Raw genomic sequence first — 18,674 nt, 5'->3', positions numbered from 1 at the left:
ATGATCTCAATAGTACATTACAGTTTCTTTAGTGATTTTAGAATGCAGAGCATAGGGCTTGTTAGGTTCCTCAGGTCTTGGCTACCTATGTAATTTTAAAAGCATCTTATCATTATGAGCAGTATCTTTTTTTTTTTTTTTTAAATTTAAAGGGTGAATCGATTCAAGATTTTCCAACCACTGACATTTAAAATAATGAAGAATCCAAAAAGCAGAAGCTACAGCCTTCTACACGTTAAGTTATAAAGAAAAAGAATGAACATGTTAGATCCATATTGTTTAGCATATCAAAACACAGATTTAATTCCCCAGTTGGAAACAAAAGTGTCTTCCAATCAACTATTAAATTTTCAGATCATCTTGTCTGTTAAGATAAAGATAACTTGAAAACTAAATTCCCTCTAGAAACTGCTGGGTCAACACTTCTTTGCAGTAGAATCAATAGAAACAAACTAAACTTTAGTATCACTTTTTTTTGTTTGTTTATCTTTGAAAGTCATCTGTTATGTAGGTTGAATTTAGCAAAGAAGGCAGACGGAGAGGACAGAAGAAATGGTCTGGTACGCATCTCCTACCACAGGTTCTAAAATCAGAACTGAAACATCGGTGTTTTTAAAAACAAACAAACCCACAAAAACTGTGAAGCATATGCAAGTTCTCCACAGAACTGCTGCACACGGAAGGCACTTCTAGGAGGGGTTCAAGTGGGTGATCTCCTGATCACAGCAGGGTCAACTATGGCAGGTTGCTCTGGACCTTGGGTAGCATCCCAAGAGTGCAGACTCCACACCTTTGTGGGCAACATGCTCCTGCATTCAGTCACCCTTCCAGTAAAAGAACTTATTACATCTGAACAGAATTTCCTGTACTTCCTTTTGTGCTCACTGCCTCTTGTCCTGTCACCAGGCATGACAAAGAACTGCCTGGCTCTGCCTTCTTAGCTAGAAACCAAACAGTGCCTGCTCATTCCCTGCCCTCAACAGGACAGGAGAGAACGTGAGAAACATGAAATGCAAACTTTAGAAAACTTGTGGGTCGATACAAAGAGGGTTTAGTAAGTGAAAAGGTGGGGAGGGAGGGGGCAGGTGGAGGGAAAGGAAGAGTGATGTAAGCACTATCACTCACCACCTTGCAAAAAGCAGGCAGATGTCCACACAGACTCTGACCAACAGCCACTGGAAAACCAAACACCCCTTCCAGTTTTTATTGCTGAGCATCTCTTTGATCAATTTGTGCCTCTGGGAAACATAGAAAGCCACGATGCTGTGCAAGCACCACCCAGCAAAAGCCTAAATGCTGCTGGTCTCGCCAACACATTTTTAGTTACAAATCCCAATCACAGCACCATACTGGCTGTTATGAAGAAAACAAACTTCATCCCAGCCAAACTCAGTACAGGCACCAAGAACTGACTTTGCCAGTTTTTCCATCAAAATGTAAGAAGGAGACTGTTAACAGAGAAACTTGTTATCCATGGAATAAACAAGAAGATCACAAAAGTTACATTGTTTCCTGAAGTTCATGGGAAAATATGATTTTATTATATAGCCAAAATAATTCCTACGATAAAAACGCCATATATACTCTATATATTTTGACCCTCAAGTGGTCAGGTAAAAGACTCCGGATTGGCAATTACGTAGAGCTGATGTGAAGATAATGAAATCATGAAAGCCACCTCTTCACAACAGACTGCAACTACAGTCTATTAATCATATTAATTTATATAAAAATCTAAGAAATTGACATACAGAGTGGTGGCAGCACATGGAAATGCGTAAGGTTAGTGGAAGAAACAGTCTACCTATGCAGCACAATAGTAGATGCCTGAGATGCACCCAGCACCATTTTCCACACGATCACCCAGAACAACTCTGCCTCACATCTGAAATACAAGGAAACATACTACTGCGTGCAGAGGGCACCAAGCTTCCAGTCCTGTGTCTGGATATTCAAACTACCCGAGAAATAAAACTTATTTTAAGTTTCCTTAGTATTCTTTAGATTATTTTTTTTTTGTATGAAAGATCTTGGACTATAATTTATTGAGAACTTAAGCGTAACCAATCCTGTGCAAATTAAGAGCAGATCGGTTGTATTCTATTCGATTTTTTCACACTGGTTACAATTACCAAAACTGCAAGAGAATAACATTTAAAAACAACTCTACTGCCAAGGATTTTTATTTTTGTTTTTTAAAGATGCAGTCTAATAGTAGCATCAGAATTTAAAAGAGGTATCTTGCGAACACCTAATGAAACAGCTCAGTATAGAAAAGGTTAGACTACTGGAACCAAACATGCATTTAAACAAACAGCAGCATTTCCCTTAAGCCAAAATTTTCAACCTGAGGACAAACACTAAATTTTAAGATAAGCCACATAAGATAATATGGAGGAAAGAGTTCTCCTGTGATAAATGTATTTCATATAGATACTTCAAGTGAATTCAGCATTGGGAAATTAATTTTCTGAAGTAGTAACTTAATGCTGTAACTTTCTGAAGGTGTGCTATTTAATGCTTCAAAACCATTTGAGACTAATTTGACTTCCACTAATTTGCTAATTAGTTTTACATCACCAGCGGCGAGGGCTTCTGGCCTACCATCCTCCTAACAAGCCATGTAACTACAGAATGGGCAGGAGCATTTACCTGCATGAAAAGCTGGCACTGCAGCCAGCTCAGTTTTCAATGAGGATGTCTGGAGGCCAGACTGATTAATGTACTCAGGCAGCCTGGGTGTGGGATATGCACAGATTCATAGGTTCCAATTGCTTAACCTCACACCTTTGTCCATTACAAAATGTGAAAAAAATCCACAGTACTTCTTAGTTAGGAGACCTGAACATTTGAGAACGAGTGAGAGAAATTCTCTACTAGGATCTACTAGATGCCCTGGTTCTAGGTGAACAAGACTAGAAAAGTTCTGATTGTGTGAAAAGATGGAGGTGAGCTATTACTACTGAGAAGTCTTACATCTACAAAAACTCTAAAAATATTATCACGGATAGAACTGCATTGATAGCTTTTCCCATGGAAATGGGTAATATCTCTTGTAATCTACTTTTCTTTTTGTACAGATTACTGTTTTGTTGTACTACTGGCAAAACAAACACATTCTAAGTTTCCTCACTCTAAATGAAGTCATCTGCAATTCTTACCAAAGTATCACTCAGACATTATAATACCATTTAATAACTTTATCCAACAATTAAGTTTTTTTTTTCCCTTATTGGCAAATATCCTTTTCTATTATTTACACTCTGAAATCTCTGCTGAATGTCTCATACAAAACTAACATCCTCTTTCAAAGAGAGAAGAACCAACATTACAAATCGTAGCTTTCAAGACAATACATTTTCTTAATTACACCTCCACATATGATCCACAACTTTGTATGAAGAAACTGGTTCACAGAAGAACAATTCGAAAAAAAATAAATTTAAAAAAAAAAGCTATGCTTCGGTTTCAAGAACTTCTCAGTTACAAGTAACTGTTAAGCAAGTTAGGTGAAATGCTGAGTATGCTGTTAAGAAAACTAAAGTCTTATGCCAGTAAGTAATTATCAGGAACAAAGTATGCAGTTTCTTTACACAAGCATAAAGTACACACATCTTCTTATCATTAAAACTTACCTATTATAATATCTGCCTCCCATCATAAACTGATTGTTTGCAGTTGGACATATTTTAAATCGCTGAATATTTTCACTGGTCCGAAAATAAAGTGAATAATCACCAGGTGTATTATCTGAAGGTCTCACAAGAAAACTGCACACTTGACCAACTGAAAAGATATCACAATAGTGTTATTTACTGTTACTTTTCTTACAGTATTATTTATGAGCCCTCATAAAATCTCTTTCTGTATAAATTAACAAGAATTGCACACTTCAAGGAGAGAGACAAAGCCTAGGAGGTAAATTCCAACACAGATTCCAAATCAGACAAAGTAATGCTACACTCCCAAAGTTAATACAAATCGATTTAGCTGCAGCTGGCTATCCACCTACCTAAGAACATTTAAAAAAAATTAGGTGTTTTCAAAAATTAATGGTGTTTGTTCTTGTATTTGAAGTATTCTATTTAACAGCATGGGTCAAAAATGTTCATGTTTTCATTTAAAGAAATACTTCGTCTACAAAAAGACCCTTTGGGTCCATAACTATTTTTTTTTTTCCTGAGAAATATATTACCAGCCCATAATAGTTTTTAATACATGTATTAATCAAAAAGAATGTCACTCAAAATTTTTAAATTAACTGTATTTGAGAATTTAAATACACTTGACATTCATAGAAGTTTTATTTCAATGTAGTATTCTATTGCAATAACAACCGGAGTCTGGTCAAACTAAGACACTCCTAAGTTCAAACATAAAAGCAAGTTTTGCCACAAGTTAAGATAAATAAGATTGCTTTGTGCTATTTGACTACCACTATACCAGAAGTGCAAATACCTGTCATCAGCAAATTGTAAGCCTCTTGTTTGGAGATCTTCCCATGGAACCATCTTAACAAAGATGAAGAGAAAAATTAGAAAGCAAGACTACAAGCTCTCTTTTTTTGGTTGTGATGGCATCCAAGGCACCTATGGACTGAACTTTATTTAAGAAGACCTAACACACAGGCAGGTAAGATTATGCTGCTTAATGCATAATGTTCTACCAACAGCATGAAAAAGCTAAGATTAACAGATTCATTATTGTAATGGTACTTTGCTCTCTCCAGCATTTATAGCTGAGCAGATCTGAACAGGTTACCTCTGAAGTAAACACAATCCTAATGAAATACTCCAATGTGCATACTTTGGCCGTTAAGTGATCATACAGGGATTCACTGATGATTTTAACACTGCAAAATCCCTTAATTATAGGTTTGAGACTTGCAAGACTTTCATGTCAGTTATCTGTGCATCTTCTAATATAGAAATATTTTTTTCCTAACACAAAAAATCAGTATCTTCTGTTAATCTTCCCAAAAGTCTGTAAACTTCAGCTATGAGGTTTCCAATCAGTTATTTTATGATTCGTTTTTAATTAAAAAAAAATAAAAATCCTTACATTTTGCCTTCATGTGGATCTTCTTCTCTTCCCTAATGAGAAAATTAACATATTAAGTGCATGAAAACAGTACAAATTAACCTATGAAGTTTATTTTCTGAACAAAGACCTTCTGTAGAAAAAAAACCAACATATTATGTAGCCTAAGATATTTTGAACTAAAGGGCTTATTGCACTTCTGTGAAAGTTTTCCTCTTCATTCACGAAGTGAAAATTCAGCCAAAATACAATACTTTAGAGGATTTTATTTGTTGTGTTTCAAACTATTCTTTAGAGACAGTAAGTTTTAAAACTCAGCTTTCTTAAGGTTAACTTCACCACTGATATAAAAGTCTCCAGTTTAATATTCTAGTAATACCAGTTCAATTTAGCCATTCACATTGTCACTTGGATCTGTAAGAAGCAGCTGCAAGTAACTCCACTAACAGCAAAATACCTATGCTACACAGGAAAACATCCAAAGCAATGCTAAGCTTTAAGAAAAAAAATAAAATAAAAAGCTCTTGCTTAGCAAGTCCTTTAAACTGTCTCTTCTCTTGCAGTAAACTCTGTTACCTGCAAGTCACCTGGTTAACTTCTCAAGTTAGCATATACCCTTCCAGGTACAACTAGTTCACTAACATTTTCTATGTATTGACCTTAAAAGAAAGGCCTGCCACAACATAAAACTATACCCTGTACAGTTTGCCACAAAACATTCACAAACATAAGACACAAATGCAATTATATGACCAGCAGATTCTTTACAAAGACAGCTGAGTTTATGGAACAGCTTAGCAAGTTTACAGTACCATTCATTTGTATTTCTTTGGACAACATGTGCTTTTTTGATACTGAATAGGGTTTAAATGTTTTTCATAGTTTTTTTAAAACCACTAGATCCAATTACTAGGCTCAGAAAAAAACCATGTAACTGAAAATGAGGCAGTTAAGTGTCACTGATTTCAGTAGTTTACATATATTTATTTATATGCACACACATAGAGATATATACACAAAGATTTGAATATAAAATTACTTACCACTTCTTCTACCAGGTCTTCTACAATAAGACCTTGTTCATCTGTACGAAGGTTTGTAACCCACATCCAGCCATCTTCCAATTCATTATGGACAATAAACATGTCTCCTTTAAGGAAACTAAAGAGAATTACAGTAATAACAAAGTTAGAAATACAATCACAATACAAGCTTTAATGAACACAATGAATTCTTGAGCAGAATATCAGCAAAACATTTGAGATAATCTGCTTAAGAAAATACATGGATATTCCAAGCATACTGTGTGTATGTATTTTTCTCACGGTTTAAGTGGCTATCATATATGAATATTTATATTTCTTTAATTTACTTTCAAAATGTAATACATATTTAAATTCTGTCAACTTTAAAGCGTACTAACAATGCATAAGACAGAAATAACACAACAGTATTAGAAGATAGTAATACTTTTATTTTTTCGAGATGGACCAAATATAAAACACCAGTAAAGCAATTAAAATGCCATTAGTAGTCTGTAAGAAAATAACACTCCTTTCACTGAAATCTAATCTAGCATAACAGAAGCCCGTGGAATATCTGTTATTTATGTTCTCACACAAGAAAACAAGTGCTACAAAGAGAGTATAGAATAGTTACTGGAAAAGCCATGCCATCAGCTACAAGAAAAGCATAAATAAGAAGCATTAACGTGCCTAAGGGAGCTTCATTACTAGAAGGTTTGGGTAAGTTACTCCTTAAATTATCCCAAACTCAGGTCACACGTAAGCATTTCACTGTAGCATAGCAGGACTTCTCAATCAAGTTAGATGATGCATCAAGGGTACAGGAAGTATCTACATGTATAAGACACTGAAGCTCATTAACTACAAATCCAGTCCAAAATTAAACAGCAAATTTCAAAGAACATTTCTCTCATTTGAGATGGCTACCAAAAAAGGCATTAAGATTGTGCATAAAGCCAACAGCTAAAACAAAAAAGCCTAATGGAACATGGAATTAATTCATCTGCTAATGAACCTAAGCTGTAAGAATGGGTGGTGGCCAGTAAGAGCACCCTACATCAGCTCTATTATGAAGAACTAACTACACGGTAAGTTGCTGCATGGATGATATGCTGAAATTAATCCTGCAATGCTATTAACTTTAATATCCTCATCAGTATTTACAAAGTTTTCGGTCAAGATTCACTGAGTCACAGAGTGCATTTATTTGACCCAGAACAAACTGAGAACTTTGTTCCGGGCAATGCCAGGAACAGAATTATTTTAACCATGATCTCATAAGCCTATCACAAAGCTCTGCATTTCAGCTGTATCCTGGAACAGGGAGAAAAGGTATTATTTGCTATCACAATAAAAATTGTAGAAAAGTAACAAAATGTTTTTCTCCTGTAAGTTAAGTGCAGTAAGCACGTACTGGACTTGACTGGTATTTTTATTCTTACACATAGTAAGAAGTTTTACTTGAAATGTGTAACTAGAGTTCCCTCCTTGCTTTACCACCCTCTTCTTCTCCTCCCCTACTTAGAAAATCATCACCTCAATGATAAATATGATCACATTATTCCTTAAGGAGGTCAGGCTGGATTAGGCTGCGAGCTGTGCAATAAGTTTCCACCCTAACGAGGATATAAAGCTCTTATATCTTTTTCTGTATTGCTGGAAATTAGAATAGTTCAGTTGAAAAGGACCTAAAAGGTCATCAAGCCCAACTGTATCTTAGATCAATACTCCTAAAAACAAGCCAATTCCCAATTCACTTGGAACGTTAAATCAGCTTGTGAAACCAAGACAGTCTCATGAGACTAAAAATCAGCGCAAACCTCTTTGAAACCCTCATACTAAATTATTTTTTTTCAATTGGAAAAGTATCACAGAAAAGCATTATCACTCCAAGTAATTAGCATATGCTGTTCTATTGGAGATGGGACTGTTGGATTTGTTTCCTTCCCACATATGCAGAGTACCATGAAAAATCAACATACAGACAATACTGAAGAAATTAAGGTATCAGTGTTAGAAAGGAAATGAGTAACAATGTAACAAAGTTATGATAAACCAGCACAGTTCAGTAACCTTTTAAAGTCTTAAATTACTGGAGATTACACATTGAAATATCATTTGTTCAATACAGACTTTTTGAAAGGAGAAGGGGAAGAGAAAGGAAGCAAGAAACATTCGTGCTTTACTTGAAGAATAGACAAGCAATGAGAACAAAGTAAAAGTCACTGGAAACAAAAGTTTCCAAGCACAGACAACAAAATACATACTAGCACATCAGAAGCCTTTGTTTCTTTAATGTTGCTCCTTCTTTCTTAGTTCAAAAAAAGGTACTAAGTATGCTAGTTTCAAATTTTTAGGTAGTCAACGCTCACATTCTCTTTCTGGTGGGAAGGATTACTTTGGCTTGAACTATTTATCTGCTATTAGCTACTTCCTATACACAGTTAAGGGAAAAAGCAGCCTAAAACATTTATTTCAAATATTCGTGAGACACTTCTGCACAGAATTTTCTCTCATACAAATTTGCCCTCTTTAAGAAAAATATAGGCCTTTATAAAACTTACCGGAGAAACATAATTAATTTTAGTTCTAACAATCTAATGCAACTTCCCGTACAACACAAAGTAGCATACAGAGAAAAAAAAAGCGTTACTGTTATATCCAACAACAACAAAAACAGAGAAATCATCCTTTACGCTAACAATATCGTACTGGAAAAAGACATGTTCATATTGCACATGAATGTATACTTAAATCCTTATTAGTATCTATACATACTCTGAGAATCTCAGAACTGCTACTACCTATATTAAAACATACCTTATTTCATCAGTTTCTGGCACTTTGGTGTAAGGCAGAATTGCTCGAACTCTCCTTCTGTCCTCCACAGGCTACAATTTAGAAGAGAGCAAAAATAACACTTTTTTCACTGCCTTGTGACTCCTCTCCCCAACACTGTGCTATTCTGAAGAAAAGGATTTGTAATGGTCACCTATACCCCCTGACAGCATTAAGTTTTCCAAGCTTAAAACCACTAAGAATACAATTCGTACACTTACAGCTAGAGAGTTCTTACTTTGTTTCATTTTGTACCATGAAAGATAACGTACATTCTCATCTTGAGAATACATTGCTAATAAGCTAATTCTCATGGAAATATAATTCTGAAATTTCCTCCAATTACAATGGAAATTTAAAGAACTTGAACTATCAGAAACATTTTTAGGTTTTAAGTTTTGTTTGCATGGTTTTAGCAATGAGAAATTGAAAGATGCCCCATTTTCAGAAACTTTGATTATCCACAGTATGAATATTTGGATATTTTTTTTTAGATACATAAAATATCACAAAACAATAAAGGTTGCCTGTATTACAGTGGTACTCCTTACTAGCCAAGAATTACATACATGTATTTTCTTGTTTATGCCTATCCACCTGCAATGCTATTGCTACTTTTGGAGACAACAGCCATATCCAGTATCTAGCTTTCATTAAAAAAAAAAAAAAAAACACTAAACAGCATTTTTTTAATAATCATTTTCCATCAGTAATAATGCATTTTTATTATATTCCTTATACCTCATGATACGTTGAGCCTATGTAGGATGCTCAGGAGCTTTCTGCAGTGATTTTTCTTCTCCAAAGAAAACTATGAGTACTGATTAACGATACCAAGTAAATGGCTCTTAAAAATATTACTGCAAAAATGTTACTACTTACCTCTGGAGGTGCTACTGGAAATAATAGCTTTTCCCCCTTCAATAAACAAGACACATGACTGTAATAACCAATTAAGTCTGAGAGTGAAGCAAAGCGACGTCCACCAATGTAATAGTCTCCACACATGGCAATAATCCTGTTAATAAAAAAAAGGAAGCTTGACATAAGTAAAACGACCCATCTGTAGAAAAAAATCCCTTTTTTTTTTTTAAAGCAAAAGGAAATTAGGTAAGGTTGAAGTTTTAAAGCAGAGTATCTACATTCAATAAAATACCATATTACAACCTCTCTGTACATAGATGTACAAACCTTAATTAATGGGTATTTCACCTGAAATTACTTATGTCTGTAAAGGAAGGGGAAAAAAAAAGAAAAAATTTGCTACAACTAAATGAAATAAACTAAACAGAAAAAAGTAATTAGTGTCCTGGAAAACTGACAGGGTGCTCTAGTAGATGCAACAACACTACCATGTGTATCATGCAGGACATAAATACATGTATGTATTTAATAAATTATCAAATTATTTTCATGATAAGAACTGAACTTGATTATAGAATGCAGAAAATTCAAACATCTTCAAAAATAGTAATTTTCTTGCAGCTAATTTGCTATCCATGCTAAAAATTAAGAAATTACTTTGGAATAATTAAAATATCTTCTTATACTTTTTTTTTTTTAAATCTGTATTTGCTAATTGTCAGGGAAAAGCTTATGGAACATTTTCGGTATTTTAATACACAAAGAATTCTTTTTTAAAAAGTTTGTTTTATTCTTTCAAGGCCGTGTTTTCCCTAAAATACAGATTCATGAAAACACTGTCATACAAAAAATGGAAGGTACTACATCTGTTCTCATTGCTAGTCCATACAAATTCTAAAAGCAGTCAAAAATAACTGACCTAGGCAAAAGGATTAACAGTATCAAAAGCATTCCTGCTATAACCAAGAATCATTTAGAAATGTAGAGAAGTACTTAATTTGAAACAACCAGCGTTTTTGACCAGATAATCCAAAGAAACAACAGGAAGTATGTAAATTGGTGGCATCGACTGGACCTGAGTTTTTCCAGCAATGCAGATGTGACAGCTGCCCTTTGTAACAGCTCACTCACATTCTTAAAGGGTTATCTGGAAAGCAGCTGGGAGCAGGGAATAGATGCTGGCACAGGGACTGAACCGCTCATTCAGTCACACAAAGTGAAAAGGAGACACTCATCTATATAAAAGTTATCATTTCTGGTACAACCATTAAACATCATCTGTTTTTATAAAACCTGCAGCTTCCAATAAATTGTATCACAGGGAGAAAATCCTTCCTATTTTTCTCCAGAATTCTTGTCGCAGAGTGTTAGAATCCTTTCTAAAATATCTTATGGTACACCTCTACAAATGGAAGTCTAAGTGTACATATACTGCTTTTGATCAACTGAGAAAAATATACAAAATAAAGTATAAAAAATAAACAGATTATTAACAAAGTAAGCATATTTTGCTTATTAAGGAAAAACTTAAAATCTGAGAACTCAACTTAATTCTCTCTCCAGTCTCCAGAAGAGGTGAAAATTATCTCAAGGATATTTCAAAATAAATAATAATACAAAGAATAAACGTATCTGAATCTTCCCAGTATTCCACTGCTAATCCCTTTACAATGTTTGGGCACAATTCAAAAAGAAAAAGAAAAAAAAATCAACTGCCACAAAACTTCTCTCTCATCCAAAAATTAGTATATTACTTATCTGCAGCTGCTTTCTTCTGTTTTTACTCCTGTTTTCTTTACCAGGTCAGTAAACTCATACTTTAATAAAATTCTTTCTTCTCAAGCTGTTCTTTGAGCTGAATTATTTCTCCCAACCAATAGTGTAAAATCTAAATAAGGGTGAATCTTCAGAGATGAAATCTGAAGTTTTTAAGCATGTACCAATGAAATAAAGAGTCAAATAACAACGTAACTTTAAAGGATTTAGACCAGATCTTTTGGCATATTTTCGGCAAGATTCCTTGGTGAATTACTCCATAGAGATTAGGTTCTTATTGAAATACAGTGTTTCAGATTATTATTTCAAGCATAAACAAAAACTTTCTTGGAACACAGAGCCAATATATACAAGAAGACTTCTGTAATCCCAGAAAATCCTGAAGGGCAAGACTAGAAGATAAACATTGTCCTTTACAATATTTGGTATCATGCACTAACTCACTAAAAAATGGGTGAAAATACATTGTTTTAATAGATCCATATGCTGCCCATCAATCACACGGTACACGAGCATTTTCACCCAAAATGCTGGGATTTTTAGGGAAATAACTGTGGGAAATAATACTTGTAGGAAACAAAAAGAGGAAGATTGTTTAGCAATGACATTTTCACCCATTTCTGGTAGATTGCAATTAGCAAAGATGAAGCTCTGGTGGAGAGAGCGCTTGTACTTTGTGGGAGGCAGGAGATTAATCCCTATATTTGTTTGAAATTACATCAACTGACATTGTTAAATTTGACAATATTCTTGAGCATAGGACCTGACTTTTTGTAAAGAAAGAAAAAATACACATTCAGCAAATGAGATTGAAATGTGTCTAATCTCTGAAGAACAGTATCAACAAAACACAAATTAATTTCCTTGGTATGTTTTATGGATCTTGGAATGAAAGATTATTTAAGCTTGGGAAATACAGTAAGGACCCTTTCCTCAGGGAATTGGAAACTGTTGGAGAACATTTTCTACCTGAGATGCCAGCAACACTTCTATGGTGGGCATGAACCAATATTCAAGTGCCCTGAGGTTGGCTTCAAGAGCCTAAAGTTATTAAAAATAATGCAGGACTGTAGAGCAGTACTAGAAAGAAAACATAAATATAGCTTGATTTTCTGCTACTGCTGGACAGGTACCAGTTCCCAACAGAGTATCAATACAGCTGAAAAGCTGGAGTTGTTAGCTCAGATAGCAAGATGCAAACATGAGATACTATTTGTGTGCTACACTGCCTGAATTTAGTGGAATTATGAGCTGATGCCTATGCTAGATCAGGACCTCTGAAATACATTTCACCTCACAACAGACACATCCAATAGCTCCCTACATTTGTATACCACAGACATAGTGGGTCATGCTTTGGTATCCTGGATAATTTGCTTTCAGAAGTTGAAGAGTTTAGTTTGTGTTTGTTTCTATCAAGACCACTGAGAAAGGTTTCTACTACTGACAAAGAAACTTTCCTTCCTCTTTCGCCAATATTTTTTCTACACTATTTGGTGAAGGTGAATGTTACACTACAACACAATACTTGCTAACTAACATTCATGCCTGTCTCAGAATACATCTCATTTACACTAATGAATAAATGAACTTACTAATATACACAGCTTGCCAATAGTGAAATAATCCTAGTTACAGTTTTGTATAAAGGCCTATTTGTATTTAGAACAATTAATTCTAACATGTACTGAAAGCTGTTTCAAGCAAACCCTTTGATTGTTAAATACATAATCTCTTCATTTCTTCTTGTTATTTTCTTAAAATTAAGGAAGCAATCATACTTGCTAGCACTTCAACATTGAAGTCTGTTCTGTGAGCTAAAAATGAGTTCTGAGAAACAGTCCCAAAACAGTCTTTGTGGCTGACTAATGAAACCTGCATGTTACTTTAAGTCTATTAACAACAACTTCAGACAAGCCTCTCTCTACTGAGGGTTTCCTTTTATTTTTGTTCTTTAACCTATAAAGTGATTCTTAAGTAGTGTATTTTAAAACAACTAAGCACAAGTTAAAAGCGGTACCATAAAAGAATGAAAAGACAAAAATATTATAATAGTGGTTATTGCTGTCAGTACTGTGTTCTAAAAAAAATAAATAAAAATACAGTATTTTAAGAGAAAACATTTAATTCTCACCTAAAATGATTGACATTTGTTTTACTAAGGAATGAAAGCACAAATGAACCTGGTCTCCGATCACTCTCTCGAATAAGGTAGCTTCCAGGTTTTCCCGCCTGTCGAAGACGTTCTTCTGCAATTGTTCTGTCAAGTTTTCCATGATACCACCTGAAAAAAAAAATTACAAGGGGTGTCCTTAGAACTTAACATTTTCATTTATTCTTACAGAACATATCTGAGACCAAAGCAAGCTTTCAATTGGAACTGATATCATTGTGATCTTTTCCTGCAAACAAAGTTACTACATATTTACAGGTGCAACCTCCCAGTAAGTGCTTTTAAGACAGCGTAGATTTCAGATAACCAAGTAACTCGCATTTTGAACCATCCCATGGGGCAGAAGCTCTAAGTATCATCTTTTCCTCTTTCTCCAATTTGCTTGTTTTAAATAAACAGAAGCTGAGATGACTTCTGACTTGAATGAAGACTGTTGTGTTTTAAGCCTGCCTGGGCTTCAGTTCAGGCTGGAGTTTCCTAAAACATGAATTGTAGAAGTAACAGCCTTTCCTTAGCTCACACACACAGATGTCCTGGTAGCAAAGCCTGCATCAAACTGGAGTGACAGCAGTTACCAGACCACCATCCAGTCCTAAAAGAGCCCTTCCTAAACACAATTCATACCCTATAAATTAAAAGCAAGTACAGATGCGTGGCAAGTCACTGACTGCTGAAAATGACAAAAGAACACTTCCATCTGTAAAGTAAAGGTAAGACTTAACAGCAAAGCATTAATTAGCATTACCTCAATTCTTTTTATTTACATAGCTTTTGTCAGAACTCTTATTCGATCGCAAATGATTAAGCATTAGGTTTAGCACTAAAAAGAAAAAAAAAAGAGCAGCAATGGAGAGAGTAATTGAAATATAAAAACTCAAGTGGTGTTTCTCATCACTTTTTACAAGGAAAAACAACTGTGCCACTTACAAAGCTGCAGCATATTCTGGAGCTACATAACGTAATTTATTAGGTCTGCATCTATCAACTCACTATGCTTAAGAATTAACCTTTAATCTCCACGTTCAAGAAAACATCCGTTTTCATACTATCATTGTTTTATGGTATTTACATCATTTACTACTTCAGTCACCTACTGATTCTACCTGTTTGTGTAGATCTGTCATGCTATAAAAAAAATGCATTTTAGAACAGATATGAAAATTACCTCTTTAAAAAAAAAAAAAAAATACAGTGGGGCTGTTGATAAAATCTGGCCGGATACACTTTTTGTATGAAATGGAAGCAAAATCAAAAGTTTTCTCTGAGGGCTTGCCTCAGAATGAAAAGCAGATAAGCTGTACAGATAAGCACTACGTGCACCAGCGTAGATGCTGTTTACCCTGGCAAAGCTGTGCTGTTGCTGGTGTAGCTCTCCTTGCTTCTCTTCCTCGTCCTGATGGAAACAAGCTAAACCAGAAGAAGTGCCGCTTTGTCTGTCCAGCCGTACCAGCCAGGTTACCCAGATGTGCCTCACCACATTCCAGAGCAGCACAGCCTCCTCGCTGCTGGGAGGAACAGCCAGCTCGAATACGGTCTGTGCTGCCCCATCCGGAGAGCTCAATGGGAAACAAAAACAAAATCAGGAGTCTGTTTTTGAGCTCTCTAGGATGAAATATCCTGCTTGTCGAAGGGCATGTCGGTGGCTTGAACCCAAGGCTGTTGGTTATGAGCACACATCACAACTGGGCTTTGCTCGTCTGGATAGACTGGCTTTCCTAACACAGAAAAACTCCCCGGAGACTGAAGAAACCTTCCTGATCAAGAAATTCTTTGAAACCAGCATTCCACGGAGCCTATTTTAAACTAACAATAGGCTCACTACGCTTTTATTTGTTCCTATTTATCACCCACTCAAGAAAAATAATCCGGGCTCTGTTGAGGGACACATCGTGTTTCAATGCCAGGCTTAAGGGCATGCCTTCAAAATGGGGAAAGTGGGAGTGCAAATCGCTGATAAAAATATATTAGGAAAACAAAACAGCAGAATTACAAAAAAAAATATATCAATGTTTTTGAGGGGGACTGTGATTTCTTACAATGATAGTCAGCAACACAGCACAAACCTGGGTGCCAAAATTTTAAGACCTGAAGCTCTAAACAAAGAGGACGCCCTCCCTGCTAGTTGGTGTATCGCACACAGTGGAGATTACCTCCCCTAATGTGAAACAATATATACTTACTGTCCCATTCAACAGTTTTGTTCCAACCTCAGCTGAAGATATGTCGTACTAATTAAGGGATAAGCAAGGCTAAACAATGTTTGTCCCCTTATCTCAGAAAAGGGTTGTTTTCTAAAATAAAGCTGCCTCTTCAATGCCACTGAGCACCCACATACTTGAAATACTTGCAGCTGACACAAAGTACAGTTCTATTCTGCAGTTCACTATGCATTAGTGCAATGAATAAACTACTCCACACCAGGAGCTACAAAAACACGTGTTAACCCTGAACTTCACTAGCAGCTGATGGGAAGGTGAGATACAAATGTCAGTAGAGCAGAGTCAATACTCAGCAAGGATAGCAGAAAACAGCTCAAGTGATATCCTCAGGAAGCCTCTGTAGATAGCACACATCTTTAGAAAACAGGATACACACTCAAGTACAAGCTTTCAAGATACCATTAGAGTAAGCAAAATGCTTGTCGGGAAATAACTGCATTTTTCCAGACTCAAGTTTCATCACTAGAGAACCACTTTACTCTAACAATACAGTGCAGAAGAGTGCTGGAAGGCTTCAATGTTAAAAGCGCACATCTTATACTTCACCCAGCTCTCACCTGACTTCGGCATTAATACGAAGATGCACTCTGCAAGTTTTCTGCTTTACCTTAAAGCAGTTTAATAGAAAATAGCAAAGAACGTTTTATAAAACTGCCACGCTTGATTTCATTTATAGATATCAAGTGCTCAATAAAGTATCGCAAGTATTATCTTTCTTAATACTTGCTAAGACTTTTTTTTTTTTTTTCCTCATTCAAAATACATCCACAGATCAACTTTTCTTTCAATACTGACCAGGTTAGTGATCACAAATTCACACTACTGAAAAATACTAAGATCATTTATGGTGTGCTATCAGATATAAAGGAATATCCACCCAATAATCAATGCTAGCCAAAGAAAACGTGCATCAGAAATACCTGAACTGCAGAAGCAGTCCTACTCATTGTAATTTCACCAGAGAACAAAGAGCACAGAGCACTCTGAAGGATGAGACCAGTCTGAAATAAACTCCAGATTCTCTGCCTTTAACCCTCAATCAGGCATCTCTGTGAAGCCTGCAAAACATGTAAGTAAAATCTACCTTTTCCTCTCAGAAGACTCTGCAACATTGTGAACTCTATAGGTCAAGGTCAGCAGTTCCAGCATTTTTGCAGCCAGAACAGCTTCAGATTTAACGCGCACACAATTAGAAACAACATTTAACGTGACGTCTTAACTTTCTGTCCAATATAGCCACCTCACAGAGGCAAAATGGGGTCCTAGCTGCAGAGCACCACACTTATTAAGGGTTTGGATAGGAAGGTATCACACCCAACAACCTGCTGAGCTGTTCATCAGTAGAAAGTTGCCCCTCTGGCTGTGACTCTTACCACGTGTGCACTCGGGAGAGTAACTCACAACTACTTACATGCACATCCTTCATTGCTGACAATGACAAGATCCCTATCGTTCCTAGTCAGTCACCTCTACTTCCTCGCCTCGTCCCATCTAGGAACACGTCTGTATTGCCAGCACTCACTTTGCAAAATTTTAAATGCTGATAATCCACTATCTTCACAGTGTTATGAGCAAACATAATTAAATGGCATTCTGAATCAAACAGCTAGTGTCCTAACAATACGATAGCTGTCACGAAAGGTATAAAAAGAGAAAATTGTCACTCAAGGTCACGGAGTGATTCAACTTCAAAACGTCTAACTATGAATCACAATTTAGGCTGTTGCTCCCATGACCAGCACTTTAACCCTGCTGTAACCAGCTCATTATCCATTCTGTGGCCTTCATTTTTACTCTATGAGAGTCAATAACAGACTTCCACATTTCACAAACCAACCTGATGCAAGAAAACCCTTCCACCAGTTTAAATCCAGAACAGCCTATTCAAACCTGCTCCATAATCTCAATTACAGCAAACAGAGGGGATGCACACTCGATGTCCAGCAAGCTCAGGGTACGCTGCTCACGGGGCTTTTGGCCCCCAGCAGAGGCACTCCACGAGGGCCGCGCCAGACACAGGCTGTTGGAAGTGAAGCAGCAGATGGTGAATTTACCAGCTGGGAGCACATCACATGGGTCAGCCAAATCCTTTCATATTTATGTTTTTTTCCTTTTCACTTGGGAGAAAGGCATAGGTATGAAGACATGTTGTTCCATCAAACATTTCGGCACTTCAGTACCCTGCAACTTTAACTCGGACACACAGCAGGCCAAGGAGAGGGAACGCGGAAGAGCGATGAAGGACTGGGTAAGTGTTTTTGAGCAACCTAGCAGAAATGTAGGTATTGGTAATAACAGGAAACCCGTTTCCACCTACAACACACATTACAGTGCAGAGGAAAATTCATCACCACGTGCCATATCCACTTCACTCAAAGCTCCTCTTAGCCATACCCTGCTGCTCCAACAAAACGTATTACAACAAGCAGAGAGCTTCCAGGAGACATGGTCACAGCTGCCTCCCTATCAACGCAGCCACTGCCTTTCACAGTACCTCTCACACATTACAGATTCTTGTTATCACTTCCTGAGACTACACGAGCTCTCGTTACTTACCATTCCATAATTAGCAATTTTTTGACAGGGTCTTTGCAGTTCTCAACATCACTTCCTGCCAGAAAAAACTTCCTGCCAGAGAAAAAGCTCTGCAAATATGCGCCACTTGCTGTACTGTACTCACCTGTAAGACACTGAAACAAGCTGAAAATAACCTGAAGCACTGTAGGTGTTCTTTGCCCA

The 18,674-nt window shown here is 36.3% G+C and overlaps 1 protein-coding gene across 1 annotated transcript in view; it reads right to left on the bottom strand.

Annotated features, from left to right (window-relative positions):
- The window catches only part of RASA1 (RAS p21 protein activator 1), a 58,696-nt gene that overhangs the window by 30,701 nt on the left and 9,321 nt on the right, over positions 1-18,674 (bottom strand). The window contains exons 2-8 of the mRNA XM_027446193.3: positions 13,678-13,827; positions 9,786-9,921; positions 8,886-8,956; positions 6,084-6,201; positions 5,062-5,093; positions 4,459-4,511; positions 3,636-3,786 (exon numbers count right to left, since the gene is read on the bottom strand). Of these exons, the coding sequence (XP_027301994.3) occupies positions 3,636-3,786; positions 4,459-4,511; positions 5,062-5,093; positions 6,084-6,201; positions 8,886-8,956; positions 9,786-9,921; positions 13,678-13,827 (711 nt within the window). The remainder of the gene's footprint in view (positions 1-3,635; positions 3,787-4,458; positions 4,512-5,061; positions 5,094-6,083; positions 6,202-8,885; positions 8,957-9,785; positions 9,922-13,677; positions 13,828-18,674) is intronic.

This window comes from Anas platyrhynchos, chromosome Z (genome assembly GCF_047663525.1).
Source record: "Anas platyrhynchos isolate ZD024472 breed Pekin duck chromosome Z, IASCAAS_PekinDuck_T2T, whole genome shotgun sequence".
NCBI classification, from domain to species: Eukaryota; Metazoa; Chordata; class Aves; order Anseriformes; family Anatidae; genus Anas; species Anas platyrhynchos.
This window is presented reverse-complemented; position numbering and strand designations above follow the sequence as displayed.